The 13,077-nt window shown below is 33.3% G+C and overlaps 1 protein-coding gene across 6 annotated transcripts in view; it reads right to left on the reverse strand.

Annotated features, from left to right (window-relative positions):
* Positions 1-13,077, reverse strand: part of CACNA2D1 (calcium voltage-gated channel auxiliary subunit alpha2delta 1) — a 512,643-nt gene that overhangs the window by 239,556 nt on the left and 260,010 nt on the right. For all 6 annotated transcript variants that reach the window (XM_067746078.1, XM_067746077.1, XM_067746079.1 and 3 more), the window contains one exon: positions 6,496-6,555. In XM_067746078.1, coding sequence (XP_067602179.1) covers positions 6,496-6,555 — 60 coding nt within the window. The remainder of the gene's footprint in view (positions 1-6,495; positions 6,556-13,077) is intronic.

The raw sequence follows: 13,077 nt of genomic DNA on the forward strand, positions 1-13,077 counted from the left end.
TGCAGATGGCAATAAATAACTCTAGCTTAAATATCAATGAGGTATTGATATTTGTGTGTTCTTCATGGCTACAATTTTTAGAATATTGGCAGCAATTCCTGGAATCTCCCACTAATTTAACAATGTTTTCATCAGCTCAATACCAGGACACTGAGGCAGCAGATTAGACTTGAAAAACATAAAGACCCCATCCACCTCCCCATTTCCCAAGTTAGAGATGCCTGCCCTTTCTAACTCCTCTCGACCTTCCTGAGAGCGGGACAAAAAAGAAAGAAAGAAATTTACCCAGATCCAATTAGATCTAAGTTTGCATTATCCCAGGACATGCTGTCATGATGTCTTACTTAGGGAGTTCTAATGTATCATCATGTGCTATCATGTGACCTTCGTTTGAAAAGAAATAATACTGAGAACAGGAAGATCATTAGAACATATTAAACATTATTAAAAATAAAACCAAGATTATTGGCTAGGTAATTACTGGATAAATATTTTGCTTCTTCTTTTATTCAACATAAGAAACAAAAGAGAGGGGTTATCATCCAGGATAATTAATAATTTAAAGCCCACGGTTACTATTTTCTACTCTGCTATCTTATAATGCTCTTACCATGGGCATTTATATGTATGTGTAAGCAAAAAGAATATGGTACCATGAATTTGCCTGGCTCTTTTCTACTAAAATGGTTTCCCACAATTTGAGGGTAAATCAGTTTTGCATTGTGGTTCCTTTTCATCTATCTTGATGATGAGGAGAAACTGACAAAACTCTTTAAAAAAAGTAGTAGTAAAAAATTGATTGTTTCTCTACATAAGAACTGTTGCATAATATGTAAGCTCTTGATTCCAAAAGGACAATTCAACCAAATGTAGAAACTAAGAAAGACTAAATCCAGCTAGAGACTAAAATCATTTTGATAATCTATTAAATTCATTCATTCATTAAGACAATGCTGCTCCCCCTTACTTTTTTTTTTTTAATTTTAAGAGTTTATTTGAGCAAAAATCAATTTGAATCAGGCAGCATCCAATCTATCAGATAGAAAGGAGCTCTGAGGAACTGTACAAAATGAAAGACTTTTACAGCAGAAGAGAGTGGAGAAAAGGAAATTGTACTAGGCAAAAAAGGCAGGTTGGTTATTGCAAGGTTACTGTCCTTTAGAGGATGGCAGGGGTCTATCAGGCAGATTCCTAACTAGGGCTCATCAGGTAATTCCTGACCAATTGGTTTAAGATTCCATTTCTAGGAGAGTTGAAACTGTAAGTTAAGTCATGGTTTGGTGATGTGGGGCTTAGCATATGAGTCTCCATTTGGGGTTGATTGTCTTTTTTTTTTTTTTCCTTAGCAATAGTTCTGCCTTTTCCAGACTGTCACATAGTTAGAATCATATCGTATGTAGTCTTTTCAGATTGGCTTCTTTAATTTAGTAATATGCATTTTAGGTTCCTCCACGTGTTTTCATGGCTTGATAGATCATTTCTTTTTAGTGCCGAATAATATTCCATTGTCTGTAAGTACTCCCCACTTGTTATTCCTAAAAAGCCAGCACTTCTGTATCCTGAACCTGCACAATTATAATTTAGAATAGTGTTTCTCTTTATATATTGTAACCAAAATAAAGACAGTATGATTTCATAGTTCCCATAGTCACAACTGTTTGTGCTGCAATCAACAGAGGTGATGTTATTTCATGAAATGATTAGGATAGGTGAAATAATAAAATATAGAATGCCAGTGCCTATTAATTTAACTCATATAAACACAAAATTCTACATAGTACAACTTTTAAAGCAACATTTCAAAATATGATTTGAGTAAGGTAATTTTTTAAAAATATATGTATATAATTAAAACTCAATTAGGAGAATTAAATTAGCCTGATTAACACTCAATAACATTCAACTTCACTAGAAAAATTCCCACCATCTAATTTAGTTTCTCTGTGAAGCTGGAGCTAAAAAAGGCTCCCTAAATGTTTTATTTACTGCCCAATTTCTAGACTGTCTGTACTCAGCATTCACAATAACAAGCTGATGCTAATAAGCCATACATAAAGATCCTACTTATTAAAATACAAATTAGGCACCCCTTATGTTTATACATGTGTACGTACAATTAATATTGCAGGCTTAGTTGGAAACAAAATTGCTTTAGTTAACCAACCATTGCAATGCAATCAAGAGATTTCAAAAGCAACTGGAAAAGATCTGTTCAGTAGAAATAATAGCAATTATTTTATGCAGAACAATGAATTTTCCAAGCTCCTTTTTCCTTCTCCCACCTGCCCTTAATTAAATAATTTGTCCATCATAAGTGACATGAGAGGTGCCCTTTAATGCCAGTAAGTTGCATGCAGACCTGAAAGGCAGCTGGTAGACGCAGCTTATTTACAAATATTGGTTTGAACTTGTAAATGCATGACCGCATAAATCTTGATCCATTTAAAGTGTATGCCCTTTGTTCCCTCAATTGTACATCCAATTGGGAATTGAGTGGAGCTGAGGGAGAGTGTGAATTACAGGAGCCCTTTCTTGTTGCCAGCATTTTAGTATTTTGCCTTTTGTTCTTCTTGTTCTTGAGATTTCTCTACACTACAGAGTACAGAATGTTAATCAACATTTTGCCTAAGTAATGTTAATGAAACTTCCCTACTTATACTAGAGGGAAGAATCGGCATATTATATTTCATTTTGAAATGCTAATGTACCTTTTAGGAAATTATTTCTGCCTTCTAAATCATCCTAGTGTTAAATTATTAAAGGGTGGCATTAAAGAAGTATTGCACTGATGCATAGTTAAATGCCTTAGAAGATAAAAGGCTTATAAAGTTTAAAACAAGGACCTTTTGGAGTATGGCAGCATTTAACTTCAAATTAAACATTTTTAAATGTTTGGTTAAGATATTGACAAAATTTCTGATTGTTTTGTATGTAATCACAAAATAAAGAGACATTTAATGTTGATGATTTCTAATTTCCAACCATGCATGAATTTGCTTTTTATTATGGTCTTGAAGGATGTGTTTAACCTTATTGTATGTATATGAACTGAATCATCATCTAGTTTATCAGAAAAGAAACGAGGAAAAAGGGAAAAAGGGTTGCTTATTTTTGCACTATTTACTTATTTGAATTTGAAGGCAATCTTCTTTCAGGTTCTATTCTTCAAATATAAAATCACTACTATCTCAACTGTCTATCACCTATGGTATTTCAAAGGGAAGTGCTATTGTAAAGGCTTTAGGGAAAATATCAACTGTCAACATGCAAACTGTGACAGATATGTGTCCTGTGAACATCATTTACAGTCCATCAAGAAGGGTACTGGGGAAATGAGTTGACAGGGCTCTAAAGTTCTCTAATTTGTTTTCCCTTTAACAGTCTCTTCTAATGTCAATCAGTACATTCACAAGTCCTAAATAAATTGTGAGGTGACCTAAGGGGAAATATAAAACAGAATTTGTTCAAGAATTCTCCCACATGGTGACGACTATTTGCTAAGAACTCCTAACATTTACTGGGTAAACAATGTATTTTCTATTTAACCATAGAAGATCTAGTAATGGTATCTGTGTCATTGTGGAACTGATTTGTCCTCTTGCATGACTTTTCCTAGCAATACTTCTGTTTGGATATAGGCACTGAGAGAACAGATAAAAGGAGTTACGTTTCAAGGTAAATTTTTACACATTTTGACATCCGACAAATATGAACACTGCTTAAAATTGTTGGTGCATCACAATTTAATTAGCTTCTTTTTTTCTTTCTTACCCTTACAATTGATGATGGTTTGGATTCAGTAAAATAGAGTAATGGCTAGCACACACTGAGAGTTGCTGTGTCATCTACAGTGGTCACCCATTACTTTTGTAAGGAAAAATAAATCACTGCCAAAATGTTAACTTCGTGTTAATGAGCCAATATATCTGGGAAAGGAAACTTTATATACTACATTCCTATTTGTAAAGTTACTTTTAACACATCATTTCTCCCTAGAAAGCTGGAAAAGACATACAACCAATAAATGACTACATGAAATATTACCAAATTCCCTTAATGCAAGAAAAGCTTTTTGAAACAGCAATAGAATCTATATACTATGCAATCTGATTTGATGAACTTAATGATTTTTTGGATTCTCAGAAGTACTCAGGATTTAAACTAAAACAGCACCAATGTATATACCAAGACTAGGCAAAATACAACATCTAACTTCACAACTATTATGCCTTTACACTGCTTTTACTATGCCACCTCTAAGATGGAGAAGAAAAGTAAATGTCACTAATTATTAGTTCTCGAATGGATATTTATTGGGATAAATTACTTTGGCTGTTTTTGGTCTATTCAAGACACACAAAAAAATGCAGGTTTACTTTCCTTACATCTAACAGCAACAAACTGCACTGTAAAATCTTCACTGGATGAGCTTAAAATTTGTCCTCTATACTCAGAAAGGTTGTGTTTTTAACTTCATCACTGATTTTTTCTTTATATATTATGGATGACATATTGATCTTTCTTAATGTACCTATAACAAACAATTGTGGATTAAGCCAGCACCTACATGATACCAACAAAGCAAGCAATATGATCAATTCAGGTGAAAGAATCAAACTGACAGTCAAATAGAGTCTCAACTGAGTAGACTAAGAGTTTACTTAAGAAATATAAATTTGTGGAAAAGACAGTAAAAATAAATAATATCAGAATCATCAAGCATGAAATACTATTTAACTGTTATCCTATATTATTAGTGAATGAAGTATCATTTTCTATATTTTCCTTTGATAGACAATAAAATCACATAAACACGAAGTAAAAGTGTCAACTCCTAAACCTCAGTTTAGTTTCTATTGAGCCACAACTTTCTTACCTTCAAATCTGAGATGTCTTGCAAAACATTCAAAGACAATTGAACAGTATTATCAAGCTGTCACTCAAACGCTAATCGTATTTTAAATGGGGCGAGGGGGGTTAACAACCCCCAAATGAGCTGTCTGGAATTTTTCTTTGATCAGAAACTAAAGAACTGTTGGTGGGAATGTAAATTGATACAGCCACTATGGAGAACAGTATGGAGGTTCCTCAAAAAACTAAAAATAGAACTACCATACGACCCAGCAATCCCACTACTGGGCATATACCCTGAGAAAACCATAATTCAAAAAGAGTCATGTACCACAACGTTCACTAGAGCTCTATTTACAATAGCCAGGACATGGAAGCAACCTAAGTGTCCATCAACAGATGAATGGATAAAGAAGATGTGGCACGTATATACAATGGAATACTATTGAGCCATAAAAAGAAACAAAATTGAGTTATTTGTATTGAGGTGGATGGACCTAGAGTCTGTCATACAGAGTGAAGTAAGTCAGAAAGAGAACAACAAATATTGTATGCTGACATATATATATAGAATCTAAAAAAAAAAGGTTCTAAAGAACCTAGGGACAGGACAGGAAGAAAGACGCAGACATACAGAATGGACTTGAGGACACAGGGCGGGGGAAGGGTAAGCTGGGACGAAGTGAGAGAGTGGCATGGACATATATACACTACCAAACGTAAAATAGATAGCTAGTGGGAAGCATCTGCGTAGCACAGGGAGATCAGCTCGGTGCTTTGTGACCACCTAGAGGGATGGGATAGGAAGGGTGGGAGGGAGACACAGGAGGGAGGAGATATGGGGATATATGCATACATACAGCTGATTCACTTTGTTATACAGCAGAAACACAACATTGTAAAGCAATTATACTCCAATAAAGATGTTAAAAAAAAAAAAGAAACTAAAGAGATTTTCACTATAAATGATACAATTCAAATATGTAACAGAAGTATTTTAACTATTAAGATCAGGCTTCTTCATTGTGTACCATGGATGCAAGAAGATATAACAGATAGCTAGAGACGAGATGGAGGGAGGGAGGAAGGAAGGAAGGAGGGAAGGAACTCATCACAAGAAGAATTTCTGCAATTTGTATAATTAGCCCAGTGACTCTTGGAGCACAAAAGCAGTTTATCAAAAAAATAGGTGCAGAAGTTAATATCAGCTGACGTTTCTAAAAGCAGGCCAGAGCAGACGAAGGATAACTTCTAACTAATGTGGAACAAGTTAAATTTTAAGAGGTTTTAATGCATCTGTTCTAACTTTAATTGCATTGCCCACTGTCAAAGTGACTACAATATGCATGTCACTTCTTAAAAACTGTCACTTGTTTTTCAACTAGTATATTCATAATACCTATAAAGATTATTCAAATGATATAATTTAATGTTATTTTTCTGTTATTAATTTTATAAATACCTTTGAGTATGAGAATATTTCAAGGTATTTTTTTTAAAGCAACGAAGTACAGCTAGCTGTTTTTGGTCCCATAATACCTTAAGAGTCCATCACTAAAAAAAATATTTTAAATGAAATCATAATTATCCAAACACAAAACATCGATGTACTTATTAAATCAAGTGGTTAAAAAGGGTCCTTACTGCAAAATCCTCCCTCCACTGGTGGGCTGCTTGAACTTTCTCGGCTTCCAAAGCCAGGCGCTGAAAAGAAAACAAGAAATCTTAGAATTCAAATGACCACATGAATACATAATTGTTATATAGTGCTTGGGTTTTCAAATCAATTATTAAGACACATAAAAAAGAAGAGATTCCTTATTTGTGATTCATAAATTCTAAATCATTTAATACTTTAATTTACTGAAGTTGATACATATATATTTACTCTTCAGTAATATAAATAGCATAGTATTCTTGAATACCATTAAGTTTACTGCCTCTGCCATCACTGGCAGTAGTGTCCACTTCCAGTGCTTTCTATCAATGACTAACATTTCATTTGTTTTTTTTAAAAAAAAGCTTTGATCACTATATTAATCCTAGTAGAATATTGCTTTTCATAAATACCCTTATAGCATATATTTCTATATAACTGGAAATGAAATAACAATGAGAATCAATAAATATGTGCTAAGTGCTGTATAGCCACCTTCTTAATAGCATTTTTAGTTTTTTACCAAAAGCCACAAAAATGTAATAATTTTCTCCTTGCTGAAGTACATTCTTAAGAGTTTATTCAAATACCCATGAGTAACAAACAATCATAATCCACACATCTGAAAAGGCTTTATTTCCCCTTCACTCTTATATGCCAAAGTCGTTGGAGAATTCTAGCCTGACCTATTTTCCTTTAGCACTTTTAAAATGTTATTCCGTTAGGTTCAGCTGGAGATGAAATGCCTATTGTCAGCCTGCTAATGACTTTTTGTGGATAAATTCTTTTTTTTCCCCCTTGTCTAATAGTTTTTAGAGTTTTCTCTTTGTATTTTCCAGTGTTATTATCATATTCTCCGTGTGCTAAACTTTCACAAGACACAGTAACATTTAGTGATTAAGAACAGATTTGACACCTGACTGCCTGGGTTTAAATACCAACCCTGCTGCATACCAGCTGTGCAAACTTCGGAAAAGTTAAGTCTCTGCTCCCCTTTTCTAATAGGAATAATGTCAAAATCTGCCTCATGGGTTGTTGAAAGGATTAAATGAGATACTATATATCAAGTGCTTAGAACAGTGCCTGGCAGACAGTAAGCAAATATACATGTCAGCTATCTAACTATGAAGGACAATTAAGATTCCATTTGTACACTGTGTCCCTTGAGTACTGAGTTCACCTGTAGCCTGCCCCCCACACAGTTAGGAGACAGGCAAAATGGGACAAGTATATCAGTAAATATAATAAATCTATTAAACTCATTTATTAGGAGATAGAAATGATCAGGTTAGGTTTTAGAAAAGTATAATCTCATAGTGGTTTGTTGATTCACGTTTTTGATCTTTCACTATGAACTATACTTCAGTGTGTGCTCTTGATGTGGGAGTCTTGCCCACACTGGGAATGGAAACATCCCTTTCAACTAGTTTTATATTAGTGTATTGGTTTTTATTCCCTCTTCTTTAATATTATAATCATTTTTCTAAACTCTTACATAGGTATTACCAATGACTAAAAAATACTGCCTAGTGGGAAATCTCAAGTTAAGAACCCCTAAACTAAATCAATTTAAAGGAAAAATTCTCCAGTGTGCTTAAATGACAATGGTTTCAGTTTATCAACTACTAGACAGCAAGGGAACATAAAAGAAGCTAGTAAATGTAAGATATTGTAGCAGGGAGAGCAACCCAGAAAAGGTTCTCTATCCCTACAAGGTCAAAAACCTAAACAGAGAAAAACCAAGGGAAAAATGTATACATCTCAGTAATATTTATCACAATATTTTTGGAAACTTAAATTCTGTGTGAAAATGTTGCAAAAAAGTGAATAAAATGGCAAAACAAATGGAAATGGAAGCCATTTCTTTATAGGAAAACTTTAGTAGGGAAGATAGAAAAAGAAAAGACAGATGAGAAAATAACACAAAGGCATATTCTTGACAAAATTCAGAACATAAGTCTTCCCTCATTTTTAACAGGCCACATAAGAACAACTAAATTGTTCATATGTATGGGGCCAATAATAAAATTAAACATTTTGTGAATTTAAACAAAATGCTGGGTAAAATATAAATAAGTTAAATATTTTTTTAGATTAAGAAATATTAGAACTCTAAAATGTGTTGAAGAGGGATATTAACATGTTTTCCTCACGAGACACACAGAAGGAGGCTGCCACCCAACAAACAAAACACATTGGGGGGCATTCACCCACAACGCCATACGTGGTTTGCAAGACACCAGCTCTAACTCAACCATGCTGTTCTCTACTCTGGAGAGCAGGAGAAGGTATAACTTAATGATCTGACTCAGAATCACATGGCTTATAATATGAACTTAATCCATGTTTAATAAGCCAGAGTGACAGTAATCATCACAGTTAATTATTTCTAGAAAAAAGAAGTTAAAGAGGGATGAACAATGGTCACAAACTATCAGACAATTCTCCTAGGGGGAGGAGAGTCCAAATCATCTTTATTTCTAATATATATAAACACTAATTTTATCAAGTAAATGATATTTATTGCAAGATTCTGAGATAGTTTTAGAAACCTAAAGACCTGTAGTTATGTATAAGGAAAAAAAAGTGTATTTTAAAAGGTTAGTTTAGAGCTGGAAAGTTGCTAAATATTATATATCCCCAGCTTGGAAGTCTAGGGATACATAATCATGAAAATGCACTACTATTATCTTCTTTTTTCATGAAGAAATTAGTAATTTTTTTTTTTTTTACCTAGCAGATTTCACGACAAACCAAAATACAGAACTTTAGAGACTCAGCCTACCTCGGGGAGTGATACAAATAGTTGCTGATGGTGCTTTTTCTTGTGGCAAAAGACCAGCTAGTCATGACTCATAGAAAACTGACATGTCTTCTGGACACTGCAAGTCCCTAATTAACTTCTATTCTAGTCAAGTGATATTTTATTTTTAAAGCCAATGACCTACCGTTAAATGCCACAGGCAAATTGTGTTAAGACTGATAAAATTCCTACCTAATAAAATGTGAATATTTGCTCAGTAGGACATTCCTGTTTCCATAGTTAGCTATAGATATATAAAAATAGACCCACAGCAATAAGCAACTTCAGAAAAAGAAAATGTATCTTTTCTCATTTAATTCATAGTACAGTTTAATATAGTATCAAACATTAAAACCAGGCGGAGAATCAGATAGAAACAAAAAACCCAGTTCAGCATAAATACCTACAAGAGAAAATTGAAAATTCTGCTCATATTAAGGTAAGTGAGAAAGTTTCATTAAACGGCTTTATTATAAATGAAACAGCACACGTATATATGAAAATCCTTTGGGTATGGAATGATAAGTATATATACAATGTCATAAAGGTAATAATAATATGTACATCCCTACCTACCTACTGGTTTGAGCATTTAAAATAAAAACTCATTTTAAAGACTTTTAAGGACTCACAAGTTTAACGAAATGGACTTGAACATAATAAGCCTTCCAACTCCAAAGCTTATTCTTATTCCACAAGACCAATCTTTAGTTCCCACTAAACCCATCAAAGTGTTAACATCACTTGGCATTCATAGAATACATGAAGACATAGTAGTATCAAAATAAAAAACACTGGTAGAAAACTATTTCAGATTAATGGAAAATTTCCCAGTAATTTTTAGAATTTTCTAAAGGCAAATTCTAAAAACAGCACAACATGTCGTAGGTCAATTTGGAAACTATCTTTATATAAGTCTTGCCCTCAAATCCTGAGAGAATGCTGCTATTCAGAGAAAAAGCTCTTGATATGCAGTGATCTGCAAGGAAAAAAAGAAAAACAAAAAAGAAAGAAATAGATAATGGGAGAGGTTTTATCAGATCAGAGAAAGAGCAGCTCCCTTGAAGGCCTATTCATTCTCAACCTTCACCTTTTTGTCATCTTTATCTCTTCCACTAGCGTTGCATCTGGCAAGTGATATGAAAGTTTAATAAAAGCAGTATAACTGTACAGTATAAAAAGAAATAATTCTATCATTCTCCTTAACAATACTTAAATGTATTTTTTTCTTGGAAATAAGAGTATTTTCCAAACCTGTAAATAACTTGCTTCCTAGACTGTATGTTTATTGCAGATGAAAGATAAAGTTCTCTGAAACATTTAATTACAAAGAATTTTCTTTTGATAGTTTTGAAAGTAAACCTTCAGAGATCATATGACAGTTCCATTAAACTCCAACAATGTTGGTACTTATATTAATAATATCAAGAATTGAAATACCATTCAAAGAAACATCTCTAATTCAAAACAATTTCTTTGGCTAGTGTATGTCAAGATTTTTCAGACTTACCAGTAAAATATGTGTGTGTTATATGATTAATGTTCAAATAGTTAACACCCAATAAGGATGAACAAATTATTGTATTATGCCTCTGTTGACAAGTTTTCCCTAACCTCATCAAATGCTCTTAACATACCAAAATAATCAGGATAATCATGTGAATGGTCTAACAATATCTATTGAAAATAGCAAACTTACGTCAAAGAACAGACTTCTATGTTCTGAAGAAAAGTGTACAGGTGCCATGACTAACTTTGGAGTATAGCTAAAATATGCATGCGCTTTTGAATCAGACACATCTCGTTTACAATTTTGGTGCTGCTATTCACTAACTATAGGATGTAGGCAATGGACTTAACATTTTTCAGCATTTAACAATAATATTTATTTGATATATTTTCTATTGGTATGCTCAAAACCATATATCAAAGTTTTACTTCCATGTGAATCTTACAAACACAAATACCTAGAACAGAATATGTTAAAACTGTACTCACTGATGACCACTTCAATAGGTACATAAGTGAGTGAAATGAATGAAAACATCTTAATGGCCCCTAAATTTTCACTGTATTTTGCTCTGCAAGAAAGCTCTTATCTATGGAACTATAGGGTGAGCCAAAAGCAAATGCAATTTAGGGAATATAGCAGTTTAATACAGTAGTCAATAAAATGAGTTCCTCAGTTTATTTCATTTTATTTTTACTACAAATAAAATGAGAAAGGAGAGGAGATCATTATGTTCTGCTTTCTCACCTTATTTCCTGAAATACTAAAAAAAAAAAAAAAAAGATTGAGGTGTCGCATTTCTTTTGCATTTCTTAAGGTGATAGAAAGCTTGAAGACCTCAATAGAAAAGATAACATCATAACCCCATGAATATTTAGTATAATGTTCCATCTAAAAGGTAAAAATACTCTTTTCTTTCTAATAACTTTCACCAAATAATGGGAAACAATGCAAAATGTTCACTTAAATTCACATAAAACAACGTATAAACAATGTTTCTTTAAATTCATATAAATATATATACCCAGCAGAATTCTACCAAAGCCTTCTAACAACTTGTTATATCCTAGTGAACAAGGAGTTTAGTATAAAAATCTTCACGTGTAGAGAAATTGCTTTATACTTTTTTAAAAATCACACCTGCTATACTTATGTATTGTTTAAAACGTTTTTATAAAGGAACATTATTGGTACTTTGAAAAAGATCTATTGGCTAAAGAAGCCAGGCCGGAAGCTGGGATTTGAGAAAAGTTATAAAAATTGAATAGGCTAAGTAGGATGAGTTTTACCTTTGCCATGTTTTGACACCTGATGACTGTGATCGCTGTAGGTAAATATACATCCTGACTGGGAGGAGAAGAAGTACAGTGTGCATTTGCTCTTATTCAACAGACATTTACTTAGCACTTGCTACGTAGAAGTGTTTAGGAAAAACTACAGGACTCAGTTCCTGCTTCTAAAGGGAACTGCCACACATTCATATACCATATATCATATCCTATATAACACACACTCTCACACACACTTAACATCATAGGATCAGTGTTCGACAGATGCTTTCTTAACAGTTACAATATACATTTGTTCGTTTTAGTTTAGTTACAGTGGAATCAGTGACATGGTGAATAAATTTTTTAAAATATTGCTTTTATCAAGAATGGCAATGTCTCAAAAATAAAGAACAGGAAGGATTCTAAAAAGAATGAGTACTGCTAGCCGATGACAAGTTTTAGCCTTAGGTCTTTTTATTTGTTTGGTTTGGGAGGAGATTAAAAGCACTGAAAAGTAGAGAAACAAACAATCTGGAATTCATCACCCAGAATTCACTTTTATCTTTAATTAAAATTGTCTTTAAAACTTTTAATGTGAAAAATAAAATGGTACAAATAACCTTGAAGTTCACCTTATTCATCCCTTGACCAATTTCCCTACCCACAGCAATCACTATAAATGAATTTGTCTGTATCCTCCGGCATTGTGCGGCATGCATTTTTTTAAATTATGTGAACGTTTTCTGATACTGATGTTGTTGATTCTTCTTTCTAACAGGCTGCATGCAGGTTGAATACTGAAGAGAAACTCCACCGGCTTCATGGGGGGAATGATTTGTCTAAAGTGAAACCTATCACACTTGCAAGTGATGGTTTAGATTGGACAAGAGATTTGGTTAATGTCAATGAGTTTCGAGAAATGGTTTGCTGGTGGTTTTGGAAAGTAAAGATAATGCACGGAGGAGGGAAGAACCCTCAGGGAAAC

Source organism: Pseudorca crassidens, chromosome 8, assembly GCF_039906515.1.
Source record: "Pseudorca crassidens isolate mPseCra1 chromosome 8, mPseCra1.hap1, whole genome shotgun sequence".
Taxonomy (NCBI): domain Eukaryota; kingdom Metazoa; phylum Chordata; class Mammalia; order Artiodactyla; family Delphinidae; genus Pseudorca; species Pseudorca crassidens.